This window comes from Neofelis nebulosa, chromosome 18, assembly GCF_028018385.1.
Source record: "Neofelis nebulosa isolate mNeoNeb1 chromosome 18, mNeoNeb1.pri, whole genome shotgun sequence".
Lineage (NCBI taxonomy): Eukaryota > Metazoa > Chordata > Mammalia > Carnivora > Felidae > Neofelis > Neofelis nebulosa.
In genome coordinates this window covers 36447430-36474546 of record NC_080799.1, presented here as the reverse complement: position 1 = coordinate 36474546, position 27117 = coordinate 36447430, and the positions used below count along the sequence as shown (strand labels likewise).

The 27117-nt window shown below is 51.0% G+C and overlaps 1 protein-coding gene and 1 long non-coding RNA gene across 3 annotated transcripts in view; one reads left to right on the top strand and one right to left on the bottom strand.

Annotated features, from left to right (window-relative positions):
• Positions 1-20934, bottom strand: part of TEKT5 (tektin 5) — a 38862-nt gene extending 17928 nt beyond the window's left edge. The window contains exons 1-5 of one of the 2 annotated variants that reach the window (XM_058710572.1): positions 20295-20934; positions 17559-17642; positions 16313-16383; positions 11338-11481; positions 7162-7384 (exon numbers count right to left, since the gene is read on the bottom strand). In XM_058710572.1, the coding sequence (XP_058566555.1) occupies positions 7162-7384; positions 11338-11481; positions 16313-16383; positions 17559-17642; positions 20295-20870 (1098 nt within the window). In that variant the 5' untranslated portion in view covers positions 20871-20934. The remainder of the gene's footprint in view (positions 1-7161; positions 7385-11337; positions 11482-16312; positions 16384-17558; positions 17643-20294) is intronic. The other variant, XM_058710570.1, reaches the window with a different exon arrangement.
• Positions 18235-19341, top strand: LOC131500967 (uncharacterized). Its single transcript, XR_009256549.1, has 2 exons — positions 18235-18682; positions 19133-19341. It is a non-coding gene; the product is annotated as an uncharacterized LOC131500967 (long non-coding RNA).
• Positions 20935-27117: the final 6183 nt, after the last annotated feature.

Genomic DNA, 27117 nt, shown 5'->3' with positions numbered 1-27117 from the left:
GCCACAACCCACATACCACCTTCACAATTATTTCCGATTTTTCTTCAAATCAACTCCCTTGACAAGCGTTACTTGAAACAGGATCTTTATTTTATTGCCACAAGTGGAAAACGAATCCCCCTGGCCATTAACAGAGGCTACCATAACAAGAGAGAAAATGGAAAAAAGCAGCCAAGTCTCACTCAGTTCTGTTGCCTTTAAAGGTTCAAAGCCTGCCCGAGACTGGATGGCTGTCAGATAGACGGTCAAGGCAAATCAGTATCACGTCAAGGCCTGACGCCCTCGGCAGGCCTGATGGAGAGACCCCGCAAAGGGAACTTTCTCACAGAGCTGCAGTGGTGTTCAAGGCCTGGCCCTTGCCCCCCCACACCAGACTGCCCTCTAAACTGGGCCAGTTTTAGAAAGAGCCGTCAGTAGCTTGGCTGTGGGTACCCGTGCTGGACAGGATCCGGCTGCTTGCAAACCACGAAAGTATTTCCCACTCCACAATGGGTTCCAGACCTCCTTGGACAAACAGAGGGGCTGGCAGAGGGGTGAGGCCCTCACCCCTCAGATGCTGTGCCTTCCTGCCCTGGCCCGGCCTCCCAGGGAAAGCGTGTTCTGCTGGTGTTAATGACCCCTTGGAAAGCAAAACTCCACAGACACCCCAGAATGAAAGCAAAGGCTTTCAAGGTTAAAACTCACAGTCCCTCTGCATTCTGTTAAACTCTTTCTGTGCCCGGCTGCTTTATTCATCTGCTTTCCGGCATTTCCTCCCACGCACTGAGCAAAACAGGCCAATGCACGAGCCTACTGGAACCCGGGGAGGGGCCCAGATGAGCAAAGTGGGCAGTGATGGGATGCGGTGGGGACCCAGGCAAACTGCAGGGCCCAGGCCCTGTCCGAAAAGTCCTGCCCGCTGTTGCCCTGTGGAAACCTGAGCTCAGAGTTCCTAGAGCTACCCGTTTTTCAATGGAACCTGAACTTGAACTCACGAACCGCGAGATCACAACCAGAGCCAAAAACAAAGAGTCGGACGCTTAGCCGACTGAGCTGCCCAGGCGACCCTATGAAAATACTAAAAACAAAAAAACAACTCTAGGAGAGTATGTACAAACGTAGGGACATGAATGTCCGTAGCACCTTTCTAGGTTGCAGCCCGAACTGGAAACAACTTCACGTCCTTCAACAGGTCAACGGATAACTGCTGAACAATAAGGAGTAAACTAGGACCCTCCCTTGTGCTGAGTGCAGAAGCCAAATTAAAAAAAAAAAAAAAAAAAAAAAAAAGCATACAGGGTAGGTGTCCCTTTATAATGTGGTCTACAAAATGCAAATTCGCCTGTACTGACAGAAAGCAGATCAGTGGTTGTGGGGGGTGGGGAAGAGATGACAGGCACAAGAAAGCCTTTCATACATTGACTACCTTGACTCAGGTGATGGCCTCGTGACATGTATTTGTCAAAACCGCTCACGTTGTACGCTTGAAATATGTGCGGCTAATTACGCATCAGGGATAAATAAAGCTGTTAAAAGAAAAATGTGAGGGGCCGAAGAGCAGGCAGGCCCCGTTCAGCCCAAAGACTCCTAGTGTTTGTCCTTGGACTTAAACCACCCAGCCAGCGTTTACTTGATGTGCCGGGCACCATGCATTTCTCGAGGCGCTACATTGCAAAGGGGAGGGGCCGCTGAGAAGTTCTCAGGACCACAGTGGGGCAGAGCAGCCTGCTCAGGGTGAACATGGGGATCCATGGACACTGGCGGGCTCTATCCAGACAGAGGCTGCACTCTTGGGCCAAACTCCCAAGGTTTTCGGAAGAATCCAAAGCGGTTGAACTTTTTTTCAAGGTAAACCAAATGCCCTCTTAACTAGCTGCCAGCTAGTCCGTGGAAAGTGCCAAAGGCAAACAGGGCAGCAGGGAGGCCACAGCAGTAATCCAGGCAAGACATGGTGGAGGCTGGGCCAGGGTGGAGGCAGAAGGGGCAGAGAGAAGCAATGAGATTCTGAAAAGAGAACCAACCGGATTTGCTGACGGAGTGGACGTGGTGTGGGAGAGGAAGAGAGGCATCCAAGTGGTCTCCAAGGTTTGGGATGGAGCACCTGGAAGCATCTGGAAGCATCTGGAAGCCAGAGCCACAGAGGGAGATGGGAGGGCTCCAGGTGCGGCAGGGAGCAGGGTGGAAGTCCTCAGGGTGAAGCTTGCTCCTGTTTGCTGCCCTTAATGACAAGAAAGCCCACCACACATGCAGGGAGACAGCTGTCCACGGCAAGTCGAGAAATCTGACTTCTCTCTTTGACAGCCTGACAGAGGCTGAGCTTCTGGCTTATCCTGGTCCCCCAGCTCCTGGCGTCCTCATTTGCTCCGGCCACACCAACTCTCAAGATGGGAAAATGGGATTTTGACTTGTCAAAATCATGACCCACCGAGGGGTGGCAGAAACCCCAGGAGGGGCGTTTGCCTCTGCACGAAGCAGGCTGACCCGCAGGATGGGGTAAGCAGGCCCCATCCATGGAGGGAGGGCTGACAGGGGTCGGCTCGGAAGTTTGGAAAGCAGATGCCATCAGGGCAAATCTGATTAGACTGGAGGGCCAGCACGTAAGGAAAGGGGAGGAGAGGGAGAGAGAGGGAGAGAGAGAGAGGGAGAGAGGGAGAGAGGGAGGGAGGGGGAGAGGGAGAGAGAGAGGGAGAGGGAGAGGGAGAGGGAGAGGGAGAGGGAGGGAGAGGGAGGGAGAGGGAGGGAGAGGGAGGGAGAGGGAGGGAGAGAGAGAGAGAGAAAGAGAGAGAATCCCAAGCAGGTTCTGAGCTGTCAGCAAAGAGCCAACACGGGGCTTGAACCCACAAACTGTGAGATCATGACCTGAGTCAAAACCAAGAGGCAGATGCTTAACCAATTGAGCTGCCCAGGTACCCCAGAACAGTTATAACTTTAAAGGGAGCACCCTCAGGGGCGCCCAAGAAGCTCAGTTGGTTAAGCGTCTGCCTCTTGGTTTTGGCTCAGGTCATGATCTCACAGTTTATGAGTTCAAGCCCACGATGGGCTGTGTGCTGACTGCTCAGAGCCTGGAGCTTGCCTCGGATTCTGTGTCTCCCTCTCTCTCTGCCCTCCCCTGCTTGCACTTGCTCTCTCTCTCTTACAAAAGTAAATAAACATAAAAAAAAAATTTTTTTTAATGACTATTAATAAAAAGCCACATGATTTCAAAAAGTCTCTCATCAGCGGGGATGAGACTGTTAGTAATAATCCCAAACTTGCCCGGAGAAATTTAAGGAAAAGGCTGTGCTCCCCACCTCCACCCACAAGATAGTTTTCCTTCTCCATTGATAATATAAGTAGTTTGAGTTAGCTTCTATCAAATGTTTACCACACGCCAAGCACTGCACACAAGACTCCACACCTTAATCCACTTTGAGTAATGTCCTCAAGGAGGAATTCTCGTTCCTGGTTTCACGGGTGAGAAACCAGCCCCTGAAACCCACCAAAGGAGCTTCCCGCGTCACCTCCAGGCCTCAGACTTTGTGCCACGAAACATGCCAATGTGCGGCATTTGACCCACAATAAAAAACGTCTCATTAAAAGAAAATGCTTGTGCAATAACCGAAAGGTGGAAGCGATCCCCGTGTCCCCCTGGAGAAATGGATCCACGGCGTACACATCCGATGAGATACTGTCCAGCCTTATGACAGAAGGACATTCTGACATGATCTACTGCACGGAGGGACCTCGGAGACACTGTACCCAGTGAAATAACCCCGTCACAAAAGAACAAAGGGTGTCTGATTCTACAGGAGCAAAATACCCAGAGCGGTCAATTCATAACAGACAGGAAGTAGGATGACAGCTGCCAGGGACACAGGGGACTGGGGAGTGGCATCGTGGGCAGGGAGTTCATGAAACACGGGAGTTCTTTTCAGTTGGGGAAGACGCAAAAACGTTCCGGAGACAGACGGTGGTGGTGGTCGCACAACAATGAGCGGGAGCTTTGCACGAGTGAACTCTACACGTAATAATGATTGTTACGGACTGAACGGTTTGTGTCTCCCAAAATTCACGGCAAAACCTAATCCCCACTGTGACAGTAAAAAGACGTGGGGGTCTGTGAGAAGTGATTAGGTCATCAGGGGCTCACGAATGGGATGGGTGTGCCCTGATTAGAGAGACCTCAGAGAGCTGCCTCAAAAATCCCTTCTGCCGGGACACCACGAGAAGACGATGTCTGTGGACCAAGAACCGGCCCGCCACCAGACAATGAATCGGCCAGTGCCTTGATACTGATGCTTAGGATCATGAGGGATAAATGTCTGTTGTTTATAAGTCTATGGTATTTTTGTTAGAGCAGCCTGAACAGACTAAAACAATTGTACATTTTTTGTTATGTTTGTTTTACCACAATAATAGGACAGTTCTTCCTGGAAGAAGTAAGGAAGTGAAAGGGCGGGCCTACGCCGGCCAACTCCATCTTGTTCTGTGTCCTTCACCTTGACCACACCTCCTCCCCTTGAGTAACCCCCCCCTCACCTGCCTAACAGGACTCGGACCCTTCCCCAGGACCCTTCCCCAGCCAATCGGCTGAGGCCATAGCCATTACCTCACCAACTGCCCCTAGGCCCCAATAAAACCTTTGTCCTTTTGAAACTCGCTCTCTTTCCCTGGTATCTCACCGCTGCGTTGGTGCAGGTAGGGGATTGAGCTCGAGCTAGCTCGAATAAAGGCTCTTTGCTTTTGCATCGGACTCGGCTCCCTAGTGGTCTTTGGGGATCACGAATTCTGGGCATAACAGAAGGAAGGAAGGAAGGCAGGCAGGAAGGATGAAGGAAGGGGAAGGAAGGAAGGAAGGAAGGAAGGAAGGAAGGAAGGAAGGAAGGAAGGAAGGAAGGAGGAAGGAAGGGAGGGAGGGAGAAGGGAGGAGGGAGGGAGAGAGGGAGAGAGGAAGGAAGGAAGGAGGGAGGAAGGAAGGAGGGAGGGAGGAAGGAAGGAAGAAGGAGGGAGGGAGGAAGGAAGGAAGGAGGGAGGGAGGAAGGAAGGAAAGAAGGGAGAAAGGAGGAGGGAGGGAGGAAGGAAGAAGGAAGGAAGGAGGGAGGGAGGAAGGAAGGAGAGAGAAAGAAAATTGAAATTAAAAGCATTATTCATGGATCATTCTTTTAAAAAAACAACAAAATTCAACCTCGTAGATTCCTCTCCTTCATCACACAAAGATTGAAGGGGTGTCTACTATGTGCTGAGAGGTACACTAAGCAGGGGGGCTCCCTTGCTGAAACGGGGGCGATGCCCTGAAGAGACGCAGACAGACAAGTGAACCAACCAATACAGGAAAATCACAGCCAGTGACACAGCGCTTACTATGTTCCAAGCACCGGTTCAGCGGGTTTATATAATCCTTCTGGCAGCTCGGAGGTCAGAACCATCATCATCCATCATCTCTATTCTACAGAGAAGGAAACTGAGACACAGAGAGGGTAAGGAACCTGTCCAGGATTGCAGAGATGGTGAAGCCAGGATTCACACCCAGGCATTCCATGCTTCTAACCCCACACTGTGGGCTGGAAGGAGCGATGATAAACTACATAAAATGCCTTTGTAGTCAGCAAGCTACAACCTGTGGGCCACACCCGGCCCGCTGCCTACTTTTGTAAATAAAGTTTTATTGGAACGCGGCCGTGCTCGTTTGTGTACCTACTGTGCGGGGCCCATCTACATGAACAGAACTGAGTCTGTGACAGAAACTGTACGGTCTGCAGAGGTGAAAATAGAATCGGGCCCTTAACAGAAAAAGTTCCTCAACCCTGTTCTGGAAAGATTAACAGAAAAATGTCCAGTAAAGGGGGGAGGGAAGGCATAGACGTCAACTCTGTCTTCTGAAGATATCTCACATCTCTCCCCTCCCCCACCCGTCTGAGGCTCCCACCCTGGCACAGGCAGCCATCCCCTCACCCCGGACGCCTTCCAGAGCCTCTTAACCATTTCCCCGTGGGCACTCTTCTCCTCTGCAGCCCTTTTTCCATCCAGGAAGGAAAGAGATCCACCTGGGGATAAGATTGGAGCCCAGTGCCTTTTGCTTAAAACCCTTCGAAGGCTCGCTACTGTTCTCAGAGCAAAATCCAGACCCCTCACCAGGACCTGCCAGGACCGTATGACCCGAGCCTGCTCCGTGCTCCAAGTTCATCCTCCATGCATCCTTTGTACTCGTTGCCGCTCTTGAGAATGAATAATCTTCCCAACATCCCTTGGCTGCCTAACTCCCTAGTGACCTGCTCTTGATGAAACTGTCACCTGCTACCGGAGCTATAGGGTGGTGTATGTGGAGGGCTTACACCGCCCAGCAATTTCCATTGAACCTTGCCTGCAGGCCCCTCACTGCCCCCCAAATATACATACAACATACCTTTGTGGCTATAACTATTTCATGAATGCAGGTTCAAGGCTAGTCCCCTGCCCTCCCCCCCCCCCCCACCACACCCTGCAATCAGTCATCCCTAAATCCTTCCTGTGTGCAGATTTCACACCACTCTCTTCCAGAACGCAAGCGCCAGGGGGATCAGGGCATTGTTTGCATGGCCCCTCCTTTCATTCCTAGCCAGCGACCAGCACGCATCTGGCTCCCCAGGAGGCTCACCGAGTGTGTGCAGAGCAGGGAGCATAAAATCCATGCAGAGAGGACGCCCCCCCCCCCACCAGAGGTGAGGGGCGGCCTGTTGCATTCACACAGGAGCAGTGGAGAGGGCAGTATGGGGGAAGCAGGAAGACATTAGCCCATCCTTCACCCCTGACGCTGGGGAAACCTTTGAAGGTAAAAGGGTTCATTTGCAAAGATGCTGATGTGGGCGGAGATCTGCTCGGGCCCATTTTCTGGGCCTCTGATAACTGCACCCACTCTCACCGGTCACGTTCAGCTGCAAGGCCCCGAGATGGAGTGAAGGACCCCAGGGGCCGTCAGCAGCTTCTTGGGTGCCGTGGTGACAGCCGGGCCAAGCTCATCATCAGGGGCACAAGGAAAAGATTTATCCCAGATGCTCGAATCCCCCCTGGGACGCTCAGAGACCCTCACCTTTACTGGTGGACAAGTTGGTCGACCTGGGATGGTGGGACGGGGCAGGAGGGCAGGTTGGCCAGATGCTGCTGCCGCCCTCGGGAGGAGATGAGGATCCGGAAGCGTGGATGGTGGCCCTGGGGCATCTTGCTTACCTTAGCCAGCTGTGTCTGGAGCTTATTCTTCACGTCTGTCACCTCGGAGATGCGGGCGCTGAAGGCCAGGTTGGTGTCAGTAAACTGCTTCCACATCTGGTCTGACAAGGTCTCCAAGAGGTTCTCAGCCTCCTCCCGCAGCCGGATGGAGTTGGCCCGCATGTTCTGTGAGTGCCTGATGTTGTCGTTACTGAACTTGGCCCAGGTCTCGGGCACGGAGACCCTGCAGGAGGCACAAAGACGAACTGAACACAGGAGAGGAATCAGGGGGCTGAAGACAGGCCTTGGGGAACCCCCGATCTGGAGAGTCTCACCTTAGGCACCCCTGACATCTGGGTCGGGACCATTCTCTGTTGGGGGGGTTCACCCTGAGCCCTCCTCTACCCACTAGATGCCAGCAGTAGCTCCCCTCCAGTCGCGACAACTAAAAATGGCTCCAGACATTGCCAAGGGCCCTTTGGGGGAGGGGACAACTGTCCCCTAGCCCCGGTTGAGAACCACAGGGCTAATCCAAACCCCCTACTTCACAGAGGAGGCGGCTACAGCCTAGCAAGAGCGGATCTCCCGAAGGGCACTTGGTGCCTTATCACAGAGCCGAGATTCCTTCGAGAAGCTCCTTGTCAACTACCCTCCCCGAAGTCACAGACACAGGCCGTGAAGCAGGCCTCGGGGGTACATGCTGGCTGCAGGGCTGCTTCCGTTCCGCATCGATCACTGCACAGACTCATTCATTTGACCAGAGTTCTCTGAATGCCCACTACATGCCATGCATCGTTCTAGGCACTTGGGAGAGAACCATACACAAGAACATCAACCTCCCTGTCCTCAGGGCGCGAAGTTGCCAGTAGAGGAAGACGGACATTCAATAAAGATCTGTACACACGGAAGGACTGTAGACAGAGAGGGACTGATGGAAGTGGTCATTACGTGCCCGTCAGGGTCATAAAAGGAAATAAAAAGGACGCTCAGAGGGCATTGAGGCGCCCTTGGATGAGCAAGCTCACGAAACCGTCACCACCAAAGTCGGGAAGGGCAAGGGGAGAGGGCGAGGAAGGGGTTGGGGAGCCCTGGAGGAGCACACACCCTGGCGGGAGAGGGGTGCTGGAAGAATAAACCCCCAACATCCTTCTCTCCCTGCCCTCAGCCTCCCGCTGGTGCCCCCACTACTGGCCGAGCCCGAGTGGGAACCCCATGGAAAGGTGGTCTGCAGCAGGCAGTCTCCACTGTGGGACCGCCCGCAGGGCGGCTGAAGGATGGATCTGAACGCAGTCCCGGAAAGCTTCTCAGAGGCGGTGAAGCCTAAGCGATTCAGTTTCGACAACAGAAGGTGCTTCCTGCCTGCGTATGGAAATCCTTGCAACATACAACCAATGTGTTGCATGGGGGTCCTCTCTGGGAAGCCCATGAGAAGGAGGGACACGCATTTCTCTGCGTGGGCTCCAGGTCTGGGGTCAACCAGACTCGGTACCTTTTTTTTTTTAATGTTTATTCATCTTTGAGAGAGAGAGACACAGAGCTCGAGTGGGGGAGGGGCAGAGAGAGAGAGGGAGACTCAGAAGCCAAAGCAGGCTCCAGGCTCCGAGCAGTCAGCACAGAGCCGGACGTGGGGCTTGAACCCAGGAATCATGAGATCATGACCTGAGCTGAAGTCACACGCTTAACCCACTGAGCCACCCAGGCGCCTCCACTAGGTACATCTGTAAGGTCTTTTCTATCTGGGAAGCCTCCAGTTCTTAAATAAGTCATCTTTATTTTCAGGCAGTAGAGAAAAAAGAGACTCAATTTTCTGAAATAGGGGTCTCTTTTCAGACATTTTAAAGCACGCTTAGATTGCATGGTGAAGAGAAATTAAAAAACAAACATATAATATGTGATTGTCTTGTCTGTCTTTTGCAGGAGTTAAAAATCAAGCCATAAAGGAGGTCTAAGCCCTCTGGAGATGGGAGAGGGTGCTGTGTCTGATCCTGACCTTTCATCCAACAAAGACTTGAGGCTCAGAGAGGTAAAGTGCCTTTGCCAAGGTCACACAGCTACTCACCAACAGTCCAGGAAGAGGGAGGCACCAGGGACAGCAGAGACAGCAGATTAACTCTGTCTCCTGCTGCTGAACAGGGCACTGTTCAAGGTCAGGAGCAGCAACCTCTAAGCCCTTGCCCTCCCCTGGAGCAGACAGCTGTGCTTCTGACAGAAAATAACCAAATAACCTGCTCAATCACACTCTCCCTGGGGGGGATGTGCCAGAGGCAGCTTGTCGGCTGGTGTGCCTCTGCAGGGGGACGTGGTTTCTGGAGCCTGTGTCCTCTAGATGCAGGAGGCAGGAATGTGCCCAGGTAAAACACACAGGCTTGGTGCCCAAGGTGGGCTCAGATTATCGCTCCTCGGCCTCTTGCCTAAGATCATGTGCAACGTGGGCTCAGACGGGTCCAGTGACTTCAACTCTCTGAGCCTTAGCCTCCTCATTGTAAAAAGGGGATACTAATGGTGCCTACCGCCCCCCCGCCCCCGCCCCGGGGTTGTTGAACGACTAAATGTGAAACCCCTATCTTGGCCACCGGCAACAGCAAGCCCTTGATAAATGTTTATCGTTCACAAGATGCTGTTTGTAAAGTGCAGTGCCCAGCAGGCTCCGAGTCCCGGCCGTGAGCTTTCAGGAAGGCATCCATTTGGGAAGGGAATCCTCCAGACTCCAGCTGCGGCTGAGGGGGCCGAGGCCCCTGAAGTCCTGCTCACATGGCCAGCCAGCCCCACAGGGGAGTCGAGTCACCTTGTCAGGAAGAGGAGGAGGGTCCCCAGAAGCTGCTACTGCCGGCAACCCCAAAGGGTCATTTCAACCCTTGGGTATTTACTAAAGTCCAGGAGGTGGCCCCGGGCTCCAGCCAAGGAGATGACCAAAAAATTCCTCTCCTTTCTTCCCTCCCTCCCTTTCCCCTTCCATTCATTCATTCAACAGTTACTGCACACCTACTAAGTGCCAAGCACAATTTTATGTGCTAGAAGTTTTTCACTGGTTTTTTTTTTTTTTTTTAAGAGACCAAAATAGTGGCACCTGGGTGGCTCAGGTGGTTAAGCATCCGACTCTTGATTTCGGCTCAAGTCATGATCTCATGGTTTGGTTCATGAGATCGAGCCCCGAATAGGGACTCCCTCTCTCCCTCTCTCTGCCCTTCCCCCACTCCACACATGCACTCTCTGGTGTGCGCCCTCTCTCAAATAAACTTAAAAAAAAAAATGAAACCAAGATAGATACCACCACCACCCCCCCCCACCTGTACCCAGAGCACCTCTCTGTCCAGCCATCATGATCCTGACCTTGGACTGCCAATCGGGAAAGCAGGCCCTAGTTCTGCATGAAATTCCATCAACAGTGACATGCCCATGACGTTGTCAGACACAAAGAGGCACCTAGCTCAGAGCTGCTGTGACAAGTAAATGGGGTCACGCAGCAAGCACTCAATAAATATTAGCTTCTGTCACTCCCCCACACCAGGCTCTGTGCTCCGCGCTCCCCACAACCACCTTTTTATTCTCATAGCAACTCTGGGAGGTGGGCACTGTTTTTATTCCAGTATAGATGAGGAGATCAGAGCCCAGAGAGATTAAGTACTTTGCCCCAAGCACTAGTGGGGAGGCTGAATCTGAAGCCAGGCATCCACCGGAGGGCATCAGTTTACTCTCCCAGCTGAGCTTGAATGCCTCCTCCTTCTGGTTACACCCGTTCTGTTTCAGAATTTGTTTGGTGGAATTGCCAGTCAGGGTGCCCGGCACGCCCTGGCCCAACGGCAGTGGCTGTGGGACCCTCACTAAGCCAATCCCTTGCACCCTCTTGCTGGGATTTGAATCTTGGGTAAAAGGGGGCAAGAACAAAGAGACAGTAGTGCTCTGACAACACAGCTGATGAGCTCTCACTTCCTGGCTCCTTCAAGCTGCCAGGACCTTCCCTTCCAGCCTTCTCCTGGAGTCTGTGGCTCCCCCACAGCCTTCCAGTAAATTCCATCTTGTCTGAAGTTAGCCAGATTTGGATTCTGTGGCTTGCAACTGAGGATCCCCGCTCAACCACTTTGCCTCTTACTTTACTGGTGCACAATGACCTTTTGTGGTTCTTGGCAGGAGCAGACCCAGAAGCCCTCAGTTCCACCAAGCTTGGCCAGAGAGGGGGACCAAGAACCCAGGACTTACGTGCCATCGACTTTCTCCATGCCGTGGAAGAAAGTGATGCAGTCTGACGTGTTCCTCAGGTTATAGCACTTCTCATCGATAAACTGGGCCGAGCTTTTGTCCTCAAGGTCCCTCTCTAAAGCGTGCTGAGCATCTCGGTTATCCCTGTGGGGGGCAAGGATTTGTCTGTAAACTGTGCACTTGCCCAGAGTCCCTCACACGAGGTCAGCCAGGAGGGTGGTGCAGAGCCACTGGTGAAAGCCAAGTCTCTGGACTCCCAGGAGGATGCTTGATCTACCCTCAATGGCTTCTCCGCCTTTTTCCCACCTTAATGCCCCCACCGCATACCCAGCGCCTCCCTGTACTTCTTCCTTCGCCCCAATCCAAGCAGATCCGTTGTCATTTAGAACAGGGATGGGCAAACATTTACTGTAAAGGGCCAAATACTAAATATCTTAGGATTCGTGGGTCATATGGTCTCCGTTGCAACTACTCAACTATGCAGGAAAACAGTCTTAGGTCATAGGTAAATGAATGGGCGTGGCTGTGCTCCAATAAAACTTTACAGAAACAGGCTACGGGCCAGATTTGGCCCTCCCAGCTGTACTTTGCTGACCTGACTTACAAGACACGAATTCACACTTTGGAAAAAGCCTGGTGTCAATTTAAATCACTTCGCAGATCATTGTGTCTGACCTTCTGCCAGGCACAGAGGGAAAAGACATGATTAAGACCCAGTCCCTACCTTCAAGGTGCTCACAGATTTGTGTAAATTCAGTACAAATGAACAAAGAATGGGAAGGGCAACAGTAAAGGTTTGAAAAGGGTACAAAGTAACACAGAGAAGGAAGCCACCAACTCAGGGTGAGGAAGTTTCTGAGTTGGGTTTCCTAACAACAGCAGACAAGTGAACCGAGTTGGGTTGAGGGGATGAGAATTCCAAGCTCAGGGCACCACGTGTGTAAAAAGCAAAAAAGGTAGAGACATCCAGGTGTTTGGAGACCTGTAACCAGCGTATGAAGGCTGGCAGAATCAGGGACAGGGCGGAGTCAAGGATTTGTGCCGCACCAGGAGCTAGGTGGAGTCAGGAACTAACTGGACAGTCAAAAAGGGGTGGAATCTAGAGACTGGGGAGAAGTCAGGGATTGGGCAGAGTTGATGACTAGGTGCAGCCAGGGATTGGGCAACCAGGGATGGGCGGAGTCAGGGTCTGGGTTGAGTCCGTGGTGGGTGGAGCCAAGGAGTGGACAGTCAGGTATAGGTGGAATCGGAGAGTGGGTGGAGTCAGGGACTGGGCGGAGCCAGGGACAGAGCAGAGGTGAGGAGAGGTACTTGCACCTGCAGGGTTAGTATCTTGGCCAAGAAGCTTAGATTTAAAGGCCACCGTGTGCCAAACTCCAGACCCTGGAGAACCACTTCCGTGATTCTTGCCGTATTCTCAAAGTACCTGCACTATTATTTACTTGTTACTTTTCTTTTTTAAAATATAAATAAATGTGTTTTATTTTTTTATTTATTTTTTTTTTTTAAATAAATGTGTTTTAAAGGGAAAATCTACCTCACTGTCTTTAAAGGAGCATCAGTAGCCCTATTAATGGGTCACCTCCAACATAAATACTAAGTAAACACGAACAGAATCCTAGACAGATAGAATCTGTTGTCTCCAGAAGGTTCTAAGCCTGAACCTTTTTGTTTCTCTCTTTTTTTAAAAAAAATTTTTTTTTCAACGTTTTTAATTTATTTTTGGGACAGAGAGAGACAGAGCATGAACGGGGGAGGGGCAAGAGAAGGAGACACAGAATCAGAAACAGGCTCCAGGCTCCGAGCCATCAGCCCAGAGCCTGACGCGGGGCTCGAACTCACAGACCGCGAGATCGTGACCTGGCTGAAGTCGGACGCTTAACCGACTGCGCCACGAGGCGCCCCTGTTTCTCTCTTGATTGAAATAAGATTAGTCTGTGTTAAAGACACACAAGCATTGACTAGGACTTTTGCCTTGAAGTGACGGGGAATAAAGAAGGGAATAACCTTCACTAAGCCAGGTCATGTCTACACCACCTAAAGTGAGTGTGTGTGTGTGTGTGTCTGTCTCTCTCTGATCTTTATCTCTTTCTGCCTCATCTTTCTTGGTTTCTCTCTGTCTTGGGGACTTTGTGTCCCTCTTTCTTTGTCCCTCTCCCCTGTCTCTGTTCATCTTTTTTACACTTTCTTTTTCTGCTATGGATCCGGATGCTGGTGAGGGGTTTCAAAGAGGCCAGAAGCAAGGACAGTAAATCCTGGCGGTGCGCTCCCACCTATCAAAATGCTCAGGAAGTCATGCTGGAACAGGAGGAACCATCCTGAGGTTCCTGGGGCCTTCTGAATTAGTAAAGCCATGGAGAAAGGGGGCCCTGTCCTGCCTAATGAACTGGAACACGAAGACCAGAATGCTAGAAAACATCTATGCCAGAGCATCAGAGGGGACCCAGGGCCTCAGAAACCCTGGTCAGCTAGTCCAGCTTCCTAGCCCATGCTAATAAGCCTAGAGAAAAGGGCTCCCCCTCTGTCTCCCCCTCCTTGGCCCATGACATAGAGCCCACCAGTGCCACGGCTCACCCTGATGGCGGCCTATGAGGAAAAGCTCGAATATGGCCTCTGCCCTGCCAGGAAGTGCCTTTTGTGCTTTGCCACGGGGCATCTGGTGAGGTAAGGACATAGTTCTGCCCAGATGCAGGCCTGAGGCCCCACCCACAAAACCCTGAGTCAGCAGCCCAGTGCCAGGGCTGCCACCACCTGAGCAGGTAAGCGATGGAGCCTCCCCACAGGGGCAAGGCCACACTGAGTTCTACCCCATCAGTGAGGCTGTGGCCAGTTCTAGATTAATTAGGGTGCCCCGGAAGCCATCCTCTGACAAACGGGCCACTGCCCGAGGTCAAACAGCCTCTATGGAGGGTGGCTGGTCCTCAGTCCCAGCAAAGGGGAGGGACGCCTCTCCACCTGCTCTGGTTCTCTCCTCCCACCCTCCCTGCCTGGACTGCCTTCACCTCTCTGCGTCTGTCCCCAGTCTCCATCTATTTTCCTCTTTCTGTGTCCATTCCTCTCCCTTTCTCTGGCTGTCCTTATGCTCCCACATCCTGTTCATTGCTGGGGTCACACCGCAGTCCCCTCCCACCCCCAGTCCTGTCTTAGGATTTCCCTTCTGGGGCCCAGCTCCCCAGTTCCAAGTTTCTGGGCTTTTCTTCCCCCTGCTGGCTCGAACTCCAGCCCTCTATCACCACAACACCATGGTCTGCCATCGCTCTATGTCAACCACAAATGGAAAACCACTCTTTCTTGTCCAGAATGGGTGATCGTAAAAACAAGGGCAAGAAAAATACAATCAAGACATGTGCCTGCCCAAAGCGCTCTCTTTGTTAAAATGTTCCCTTTAGGGGCGCCTGGGTGGCTCAGTCAGTTGAGCCTCCGACTTCAGCTCAGGTCACGATCTCATGGTCTGTGAGTTCGAGCCCCGCGTCGGGCTCTGGGCTGATGGCTCAGAGCTTGGAGCCTGCTTCCAATTCTGTGTCTCCCTCTCTCTCTCTGCCCCTCCCCCGTTCATGCTCTGTCTCCGTCTCAGAAATAAATAAACGTTAAAAAAAAAAAATTTAAAATGTTCCCTTTAAAATGCAAGTACGTAGGGGTGCTGGGTGGCTCAGTCAGTTGAGTATCCCACTATGGCTCAGGTCATGGTCTCATGTTTCGTGGGTTTGAGCTCCGCGTCGGGCTCTGGGCGGACAGCTCAGAGCCTGGAGCCTGCTTCCGATTCTGTGTCTCCCTCTCTCTCTCTGCCCTTCCCCTCACGTGCTCTGTCTCTCTCTCAACAAAAATAAACATTACATAAAAAATCTAATGAAAATAAATAAATAAATAAAATACAAGTATGTAAATGTTGGTTTTTTTTAAGCAAATTAATTTACAGACAAACATGCGGCAAACGATAGTGGAACATGGGAGTGGAAATGTCAGAAATCAGGATCCAGGCAAACAAATGACAGAACTCAACTCTGCTTTCGTCCACCCACCTGTGCCTGCAGCCACTGCTGTATTTGCATATCGTTTCGGACCCCACCACCTCTGACGGTGGCCCTGACCGCACCCTTAGGTCACCGCCCCGGGTGCTCTCTTATCCCCGGTGACTGTCTCCTGTCACAGCAAGCCAGAGCAGCAAGCCCCCAGGGCTCATGTGCAAGCTGCCCGGCACCCCTCAGCATCCCAACCAGGCTACCCACATGCCCCAGGCAGCTGGAGGGGAGGCTCGGGCTAGGCGGCCAGCCCACCTCTTGCTCTCGGTGTCTGAGTAAATGACAAGGAGAAACCAGCAGAGCAGCGTGGGCTGTTAAGGGTTAAAGGCAGTGCCCAGCTCCTGTGTCAGGAGTCAGGAGGGAAGGCTGCCTCCAGGGGACCCGGGGGGCCAAGGGCTCAGCTATGGGCCCCAAGCCCTGTAAAACTCGGGCCTCCTTTTAATTAAGAGGGGAGCCTCCTGGCCGGTCAGGATACTGGCTATGTCATCTTCCAGGAACAAAAAGCCGATTTCTTTTGAAGATCCTGGCTCCGGGCGTCCACCAGATCCCTTCCAGAGATGCCCTGGCCACTCACCTTGGTGCCTGATGCCACGCTGCTCTGCCATTTCCCACAATTCAGAACTCACACACAGAAGCCACAGGCTAAGAGGGGCCTCAGGGAGGCCGTTTCTTTTGTCATGACCCCAAGGGCAAAATCAGAGCGACCAGGCGGGGCACAGCTGCCCACTGAAATTAGCCACGGGGAGGGGGGCGGGGCAGGCATTTACAGCCCCGAAATTGGCAAATGCTGCGAATCCAAATTTTACTTTCTTTCCCAGAGAGCCTGTTGTCGAACTCTCACCAGCACACGCTGGCCCAAAGAACCACCCAGAGACCGAGAGCCCGTCCGCTTGCCCTCGGAAGCCCGGGGAGACCCAAAATAGATTCCAAGAAGGGAGAGAGAAGGCAGCTCTTACCGCATCTGGATATCAATTCTTTGAGCTAGTTTTCTGATGTGCTCTTGGCAACATTTTAGCAAATCCACTTCCTGCAATGAAAAATGTCAAAAAGAACAGCGCCCTTGAGAAGGTCAGGGTGTTCTGCCTCCACCCCCCCCCCCCAGTGGCCCCACCCTCCTACCCCTCACTGCCCACCTTTGACCCCACAGGTAAAAGTTCAGGGTGGGATCCATTTCCTGCCTCATCGTAAGCACGTGATCCCTGGGCCAGCCAGCTAAGGGTCAGCTGTGGAGGCTCCACATTCTTTAACTTACTTGCTTCCCTTGTTATATAATTCCAGATTAAAAGAAAATTTAGGGGCGCCTGGGTGGCTCAGTCGGTTAAGCGTCCGACTTTGGCTCAGGTCACGATCTCACGGTCCGTGAGTTCGAGCCCCGCGTCAGGCTCTGGGCTGACAGCTCAGAGCCTGGAGCCTGCTTCAGATTCTGTGTCTCCCTCTCGTTCTGACCCTCCCCCATTCATGCTCTGTCTCTCTCTGTCTCAAAAATAAATAAAAAAACATTAAAAAAAAAAAATGCCATTAAAAGAAAATTTAGCACCTGCTATGTGCCAAATGCTCATCGCTAGATTACTTTATCATTAAGTTAAATAATGCATATGATATGGTACAGCGTGTGGCAAATAGTGGCTCAGGAAACGCTGGCTTTTTTTTTTTTTTAATTTTTTTTTTTTTTCAACGTTTATTTATTTTTGGGACAGAGAGAGACAGAGCATGAACGGGGGAGGGACAGAGAGAGAGGGAGACACAGAATCGGAAACAGGCTCCAGGCTCCGAGCCATCAGCCCAGAGCCTGACGCGGGGCTCGAACTCACGGACCATGAGATCGTGACCTGGCTGAAGTCGGACGCTTAACCGACTGCACCACCCAGGCGCCCCCACGCTGGCTTTTTTAAAAAACTTAAATCCAAGTTAGTTAACATATGGCATAATCATGGTTTCAACAAACGCTAGCTTTTATTATTGTTATTTATTGGTATTATTATCACGATGCCCATTTGGCAGGGTCCAATGGTCTCATTTCTCCCTGTTCTACCCCCCCCATCCCCTGCAACCTCGGCCCCCACCAAAGCTTTCTGAGCCCTGACTTTGCTTGGGGTGACATGTGACTTCTGCTCCTGACAGGCAGATCAGAGACCTCTCTGACCAGCGGAGGGCCCCCTCCTCCCCCCGGGGGGTGCTGGGCAGATCCAGGAGGTACCTTACCTGGATAAGGTTTTTCTCCACATTGTCGTGGACCAAGTCAATCCCTATCCTTTTCTCTCGGTGGTACAGACACTCCAGGGCCACCTGTAGGGAGCAGCAAGAAATAGTGTTTTCCCCGCACCTGTGTATAGACCCTGAACGGAGGTGACTCACAAATACATTTGCCATGATCTGTCTTATCCCCGGGAAACCCGGATGCTTCATCACTGTGCACGTGGGTACCTTCCTGCATGGCTTTGCGTGTGGGTAAGCTTCCACACCCCCCACTTGTCTCGCGGTGGGGACCGTGAGATGCCATGACTGAGGATGGGTATTATACTGCTGCATCTCTCACAGATTAGCTGTTTGGGTGAAGTCAGCTCGACAAACGTAAAGCCCTAAAAATACGGTCGATCGGTATTACCTACGCATATACGTGAAAACCCCTTTGTGAAGATCTGTCGGTGGGGGGAGAGCTTTGGAAAGCGATCGGGCCCAAGGGAGACACAGGCAACCCTGTCGCACAGCCGCACACCTGGAAGCTCATTTCGTGGGGACAAGGGCAGAGCAGAACAGAAGACAGGCCTCCGAAGGGGCTGCTCAGGGGAGCTTCCGCAACAGGGGGCTGAGAAAGGGTGGTGATTGGGCCGCCGGCCTGTGATGTCACAAAGAGTAGCAGAAGTGTGAAGGAAGCAGACGAGCACCGCATCTTGGTGCTGGGTGGCAAACACACCTGGGAACTCTGAAAGGAAAGGGGTTCACTGATTTCACAAGGATTTACTGAGCCCCTCTTCTGACCACACCCGATCAAGGTGCTGGGGATACCACAATCAACCGATCAGATGGTCCCTGCCGTAACAGAGAGGAGACAACACACACAAGTAAACACACACAGAGACACAATCCTGTGATTAGGGCTTGGATGAGAACAGTCAGGGTGATGTGAGTGTGTGGGAGGAACTGGTGGGGGGTTAGCCAGGAAGGACTTCTCTAAGGTGGTGACAGACCAAGACCTGAATTAGCAGCAGCAGCAGAGAAGAATGGAAACAATGTGCCCGGAAGAGGGAACAGCAGATGCAAAGGTCCTGAGGTAGGAGGGGAGCACACAAGAAGCCACTAGAACCGGAGACGTGGAGGCTAGTGCGGTGAGCACGGGCTGGGCTGCGCAGGCTCTAGAGTTGGTGACAGAGGGGGTTTTTGTGAGAGAGTGTGGAGATCCAGTTTAATATTTAAAATCGCCCCTCTGGCTGGAAAATGGGAGGGAGGGCAGGAGTGGGGAGGACAAGAAGGAGGCAGTCACCATTGTCCGGGGAGGTGGAACTGAAAGGTCTCGGGAGCAGCAGAACATAATCCTATGTGACCGCAATTAGCCCCCAGGGCACGAGGCAGATAATGCCAGTTCCTTACCCAATGTCCACTCCAGGACCCAGTGAAAATCACTCACTTACCCAGACTCCTCTGCAGCCACGGAACCCATGAGAGTTCTGGCACATGGGCCAGAAATGGAAACGCATGGTGCTTCCTTCCAGAAAATTCTCATTCCCTGACACGGTTGCACATTTGCTCTTTGCCCTACCCCTATCTTTCTGCCTCAGACGAGAACATCAAAATGCTCCTTGAAGCAGCAGCAACCACTACAAGATATGAAACCTCCTTGCAGCAGGACGAAAGCCACATGCTAAGGACAGCAGAGCAGAAAGACGGGCACCTGGGTCCCTTCCGGCATCACGTGGAAGCTGCAGCGGCCCGCCTTGTTTCCCTCTAGAATTCTCATTATGGCCGAACAATAAATTCCTTCTTGGCCAAGCTACAGGCAAGTACCCATTACATGCAGCCAAAAGCAATCCCAACCGATCTGGGATACGGTTGGAGAACAAGAAGTGTTCAGAATGCCCACATTCAGGTATTTATTCGTCTAGTCAACAAATATTTACTGAGCACCTACTGTGCGCCATGCACTGTGCTATTTTGGGGAGACGTTCAAAGCATTCGCCCAGACCACGGGCAATCAGCACAGACACTGTTCACTAAGGACCAGCACAGACACGCTGCCCGTTACAGCCGGGTATCAATCTGGAACACACCGGTGACAAGGCAGACAGAAATCCCTGCCCAGGGAAAAAAACAATCAGTAAATATATGTGCGGGGCGCCTGGGTGGCTCGGTCGGTTGAGCGTCCGACTTCGGCTCAGGTCATGATCTCACGGCTGGTGGGTTTGAGCCCTGCACTGGGCTCTGTGCTGACAGTTCAGAGCCTGGAGCCCGGTTTGGATTCTGTGTCTCCCTGTCTCTCTGTCCCTAACCCACTCACATTCTGTCTCTCCGTCTCTTAAACATAAATAAACATTAAAAAAATAGAAAAATAAATAAATAAGTATATCTGTAAGTTACAGAGGATGTTAGAAAGTGTTCAGGGCTTTGGAGAAAAACACGGCAGTTAGTTTAAGTATATCCTCTAAAGACCAGCACGTGCGTGCACACACACACACAAACACACACACACGCACACACACACGCGTGTGGAATGTCTCAATAAAACCTCTACAGTTCTGATGTAAGCCCAAGGAGAGGAAATCCGGTTCAGTCTCAGGAACCCTGATTTGACTGGAATAATCCTGCGCAGTAGGAACTGATCACAGACGATCACGCAGCTGGAACCCACCTGCAAGGTGCCTGTTGCCTTGACCTTCACTCGGGAGGAGCAGAAAGCTGGGGCTGCGTCTCAGCGGCGGCCTCGCCACCCCCCCCCCTACTCACCTGCAGCGGACAGTTGAGTTCCTCGGCCGCGCACTCCAGTCGCCTCTTGACCGTCTCCATGCTGTGGGTCTCGTTCAGAAGCCTCTCCAGCTCATAGCCCAGCTCGGACTTCCAGAAGCCAATGTCCGACAGCCGCTGGCCCAGGTTCCGGCTGGTCCCCTCCTGCATCTGGCGCGTCAGCTCGTCCTTGTCCTGCATGAGCCTCATGGAATCACCCGTCAGCCGGCTGGCCCACAGCCGTGAGGCCTCGGCCCCTCGCATCTGCAGATCGTTGGACTTGTCCCAGTCGCGTGGGCTGTAGCGGCAGAAGAGCGCCGAGCCGAGCGCCGGCAGGATGGTGGGGGGCCTCAGGGGGCTGCGACACGTGGCTCTCTCGTCCACGCAGGTCTGGGCGTTGGAGACCTTGTAGAAGAGGCTGGGTCTCCATGACTTCAGGTAGCGGTAGCCAGGCAGGGAATAGGGCTGGTAACATTCCTGGGTCTCTGGGGCGGGCCCAGCGGGGGGCAGTGCCCTGAAGGCACAGGCTTTCTTGGGGCCACAGTAACTGGCGGTCTGAGAGGTTCCCAGAAACTCCATCCTCCCCCATCAGCTGCGCTTGGGCAAAACTCTGCGGGGCCGCCGCACCACAGGAAGGGGAAGGCTCTTCCCTTAGGAATGGGCAGGACCTCTGTGACTCGGGACTGTTGTCATAAAGCCTGGGGGAACGGGGCGTTGCTGGGACGCTTGCTCATTTCAGGCCAGCTGGGCCCGTATTGTCCCCATCAAAGCACATGCAAAAAAAAATAATAATAATAAAATAAAGTGAATTGAGTTTCTCAATCCACACAGAGGTGCAAAAATAGCCTTTGTCTATTTTTCCATAACAATCGAATGTGCCTGTCCCACCTAACTGCCTATGGGAGCAAACGTGATGTAATCCACTCTGGCAAAGTCTTAAGGGCTTAGGGCCAGTCTGGTCCAGGTGAGTCGTCTTCCCGTCCTCTTTGTCCCCAAGACGACACCAAAGTGGTGCGTCCATGGCGTGGCATTGTACTCAGCAATAAAAAGGAACCTCAAATGTATTAAGCTAAGTGGAAACAGACTCAAAAGACCATGTCCTGTGTGATCCCATGTAGATGGCATTCTGGAAGGACCGATGCATAGGGCCAGCAGACAGATCAGGGATTGCCAGGGGCTGGGGGAGGGGATAAGACTGACCACAAAGGATCAAAGGAGCGTGAGAAAATGAGAGGGTGGGGACAGCAGGTCGTGTTCTATACCTTGACTGTGGCGGGGGCTATAGTTCTATACCTTGACTGTGGCGGGGGCTATACAATTGTCAGTATTTGTCAAAGCCCACAGAGCTGTCCTCCGAAAAGGGTGACTTTTACTGTACATAAATTATACTTCAGCAAACCTTAACTTCATAAAGGGGGCTGGGGCGGATTGCAAGGCAGAGACCCTGTCTGTTCGGCTCCCCTCTAAGTCCCAGCACCCAGCACGCCGCTGCCTGAATGAATAGGCATCTAGAACCAAGAGGTTGTTGTGCCGGAAAGAGGCTTCACCCTTCTGTTCCACACCAATATTTTGATCCATCAAGAAACTTGCCCCCTTCCTCGGCTGGCGGGAGCGGCAATGAGAGGTCAAGGTACAGAACAAGAGGGGAGCTTGATTTGTGGGGGCCTCTTCCACTTCTGAAATGGGAAAGAAACTAACCTTCAAATAAATGGTCCTTGTCAGTGAAGTGTGACGGTCCATAGGAGGTTTCCCCGACTTGCCTAAAATCCCTACAGTTGATGGTGGCTAGGAGAGACCTAAGGCAGAGAGGAATAACATTAAGCAACTTCTGTACAGCTGATGCTTTACATATACTCATTTATTCTCCCCAGAGAACCTAGAAAGAAAGGCTTAACACCCACCCCTATCTTGTATGGTGGGCTCTCTACCCCCTCCATACTGACCATGCTTACTTTGCAGCAAGCTTTGTACGATCTTTAAGATGAACTCTCATGGGGCACCTGGGTGGCTCAGTCGGTTAAGCGGCCGACTTCAGCTCAGGTCATGATCTCACGGCTCGTGAGTTCGAGCCCCACGTCGGGGTCTGTGCTGACAGCTCAGAGCCTGGAGCCTGCTTCGGCTTCTGTGTCTCCCTCTCTCTCTGCCCCTCCCCTGGTTGCTCTCTGTCTCTCTCTCTGTCTCAAAAATAATAAACATTAAAAAAAAGAAGAAGAAGAGATACCCCACACAGGAAGGTCCTACACATTGAAGGCAGTCAAGAAACGGACCAAAAAGATTCAGGGTGTTTTGCGAGCACTAAACATTCATGTTCAAAAATAATAATGTGAGCAGTATCTATGACGGGTATAAAGCAAAATTTAGATTCTTCTCATCACCCCTTGCTACTTCCAGCCTTCCCAGATAGAACTACCATTATCAGTTTTTTCTATCTTTCCCGAGATCCACTATGCATGTACAAGCACACACACTCAGATTCTGGTTGAGTTGGGCTGGGGTGGGGCCAGAGATGCTGTGTTTCTTACAAGTTCCCAGCTGAGGCTGGTCCGGGGACCACACTTGGAGTAAGGAGGCTCTGAAGGAAGTTTTACAAGGGAAATGACCTTGTTTTCGTGTTCCTTGTCATTGTATCCCCCACGCTTAGTAAAATACCTGGAACGTAGTAGGTGCACGATTTGGGTTGGTTGAATGAATTTAGAAAAATGGATGGATGAGGGGGTGGATGGAGAGACGGACAGATGGATGGATGGATGAGCGAAAAGAACTTCAGAAGCCATTAAGTGAGAAAGAGAAATTGAGGACAGTTGGCCACAGCTCAAGTAAAAAGGAATGGTAAATGTGATAACCCAGTCCTAAAGACTCAGGGAACCAACTTCCAAAAATTTAGCAAGTGAAGATACTAATCAGGTCAAGGGTGGGGCAGTGGCGTTTTCAAGGTCCATCCATGTTGTAGCAGATGAGTATTTTATTCCCTTTTTAAAAACAGTTATTTATTTTTGAAAGAGAGAGAGAGCAGGGGAGGGGCAGAGAGAGAGAGAGAGAGAGAGAGGAGAGAGACTCCGAGGCAAGCTCAATGCTGTCAGCGCAGAGCCTGATGCAGGGCTCGAACTCACGAACCGTGAGACCATGACCTGAGCTGAAATCAAGAGTTGGACGCTTAACCGACTGAGCCACCCAGGTGCCCCTTTTATTACTTTTAAAAGCTGAATAACATTCCATGGTGTGTGAATGGGCCACTCTTGTTTACTCATTCACCTGTCGGTGGACATTTAGGTTGTTTCCACTTTTCAGGTATCATGAATAATGCTGTTGTGAACATATGCGTGCGATCCTCTTGACTATATATCAAGGGGGGGGGAATTGTTGGGTCCTGTGGTAATCCTCTTGAAGTTACTGTTGAGTTTTAATAAGATGTAAGGTTCAAATTCGCGCATTTTTATTGCTTCTTCTCTATTAAATATAGTACACGTAGAAGTTCATTCAGGGAACCCCTGACTACCCTGTCTGCCCTCCTACATGCAGACTCCCTGTGTTCTGTTTTGAGAGTAAGTTCCTAACGGTTGGGAATCAGGGCACTGTCTTTGGGTGCGGTTTCCGTCTCCAACCCCCTGGCGTGCTTTGTACACCTTTGTTCAGATAGCAGACCAGAGATACGCGAGGAGAGCCGAGATGGGAAGAAAACAAAACTTGGTTACCTCCATTCCGTCATTCTGTGTGACCACTTGTGCCCACAATGGACAATGAATGGTGAAGCAGAGTGTGACCTTCGAGGTGTAATAATTTTATTTGGAAAGAGGACATTTACATTTTTTTAATGTTATATTATTTATTTTTGAGAGAGAGAGAGAGAGAGAGAGAGAGAGAGTGAGGGAGGGGCAGTGAGAGGGGGAGACATAGAATCCAAAGCAGGCTCCAGGCTCTGCGATGCCAGCAAAGAGCCCGACGCCGGGCTGAAACTCAAAAACCGCATTATCATGACCTAAGCTGAAGTCAGACGTTTCACCAAATGAACCACCCAGGCACCCTGGAAAGTGGACGTTTTAGTTCACACATGAAACCTTTCCTGAATGCAGAGCCTTTAAAACTGAGATGTAGGGGCGCCTGGGTGGCTCAGTCGGTGAAGCGTCCGACTTCCGCTCAGGTCATGACCTCACAGCTTGTGGGTTCGAGCCCCAAGCGGAGCTCTGTGCTGACAGAGCCTGAAACCTGCTTGGGATTCTGTATCTCCCTCTCTCTCTGCCCCTTCCCCTCCCTCATATCAGACCATCTTACTTAGGTGTTGCTGAAGCAGCACAGTCTGGTTAGAACTTTCTGCAGCGATCAAATCAAATCAGCAAGCATTCCTTGGGTGCCCCCTGTGGGTAAGCAGCAATCCTTCACCCGCGCCGAAATTTGTGACCGAGGTGGCTGCAAGCAGTGCTGAAAAAAACCAGCAAAATGTGGGGAAGATAGAAAATCCGGGAAGAAGCTGTCTTCAAGTCAGCCTCTGTGTGAGACCGTATCTCTCAAAAACAAAAGCGCATTTTACAGTAAGGCATTTCCCCCCCCCCCCCCACTTTGAATTTCAAAAGTATCTTTTTGGCACTGAGAGCACCAGCCCCGGCTTTCTGGCAATCTTTCTGGGAATCTCCCTGCAGATACATGCCTGCATGGGTGCTAAGTGCATGCATATATGTATCTGTATTCACTGCTGCATTGACTGTGGCAGTGAGAAAAAAAGGAGAACTGACGTCCATCAGTACAGGATGGCTAAATAAAATACAGAACACTCACTGTAAGAAATAACGCTGCAGCATAAAGGGTAGATAGGCCTGTAGGTGCCGGTAGGAAGAGATTTCTAAGATATAAGCGAAGGAAGCAAGATACAGGACCGTTTACATGGTACGATACCACTTACAACAGATACATATGTACTTGTACAAACAGAAACACTTCTGGAAGGGTATGCAGGAACCAGTGCCAGAGTGCTTACCCCTAGCAGGGGCAAGAATGAAATTGGGGGGTTAGGGGCACAGAGGGAGGCTTTTAATTTTTGATTAAGCTATATATATGCATATATATATATATATATATATATACACACACATACATGTACATATACACACATATGTATATGTGTATATATGTGTGTATATGTATATATATGTGTGTATATGTATATATATGTATATATGTATATATATAAAACTGCAAATAAAACTATGATATATATAGTTTAATCAATTAGATTAGATTAGATTGATTAGATTAAGCTATATATATCGGTTTTATTTTTGTGTATATGTTTCATATATACTAGCATATATAGTATATATTGTCTAGTGCATATTATATATTATAGTTTATATTTATACTTATAATTTGCATACTTATAATTTAATAGGACTTCCACATTTGGTCAAGATCACATAATAGAGATTGGCTGTACCCCTCAACTGAAAAAATTCAAAAACACTCAAACTATATAAAGGAATGATTTTTTTTTTTTTTTTGAGAGAGAGAGAGGGCACAAGTGAGAGGCAGACAGAGAGAAGGAGAGAGAGAGAATCCCAGGAGGGGCGGAGAGACAGAGAGAGAGTGAGCAATGAGTTTTTAAAGTTTATTATTTTGAGAGAGAGAGAGAGTGATCAGGGGAGGGGCAGAGAGCAAGGGAGAGAGAGAATCCCAAGCAGGCTCCATGCTGTCAGTGCAGAGGCCTACTCAGAACTCGATCTCCGGAACTGTGAGACCATGACCTGAACTGAAATCAAGAGTCTGATGTTTAGCCAACTGAGCCACCTGGGTGCCCCATAGAGCAGTGATTTTTACGTCAGTTAACATCAGGCCATGAAGGACAGTCATTCCTGAGGGACGAGAAACACATGAAGTGAGTCCAACAGTTACCCCAGCTCACTGCCTGGACACAGATTCCAAGCCACAGCACAGGTATGGGGAATGCCCTGAATGGAGGGGACAGAGCTGGGAAAGTGGAACGCCAGGGTGGCTGGAGTCTGAAGGACAGAGCTCCAAAGAGGAGAGGGCTACCTAGAGCGAGCTCCGGAGATATGCAGAGGGGGCCCCCTCCAGCAGAGCATCACCAGAGCACAGGTGTGCAGACACAGCCCTGGGCTGGGGAGAGAATCATCCTGAAAGATTACAGGGAACAATCCCCAGAGCTGGGAATAGCTCTCCATCCCACCAACCACAGTAGAAAATTTCATAATTTGGGCAGCCTCAAGTCAAATACTCAGAAGGGTTTTGCCTCAGTGTTAGGGCAAAATTAGCCACGGACTTAAATACCTCTCTGGTCCTGTCTAACAAAGCTTAAAAGCAAGATCTCAAATGATAAAAATGTTTCTATGGGGCGCCTGGGTGACTCAGTTCCTTAAGCATCCAACTTCGGCTCAGGTCATTATCTCACGGTTTGTGAGTTCGGGCCCCGCATCGGGCTCTGGGCTGACAGCTCCGAGCCTGAAGCCTGCTTCAGATTCTGTGTCTCCCCTCTCTCTCTCTGCCCCTCCCCCGCTTGTGTGCATGCAGTCTCTCTCTTTCTCTCTCCCCAAAATAAATAAATATTACAAAATGTACTTTTAAAAAATACACAACTGCATTACACGTATTCGAGAGGTTAGGGAAAAGATAGGACTCATTGAATGGAAACAGGGCAGATATATATACACACATACACACACACATGAATTGAACATCGAGAGAAGGAAGTATAATGTCTGAGATGAAAAATACACAAGATGGGATTGAAGGCGTGTTTCAGTTACCTGGGGCTGCCATGACCAAGTACCACACGCTGGGGTGGCTTATGAACAACAGAGACATAGTTCTCACAGTTCTG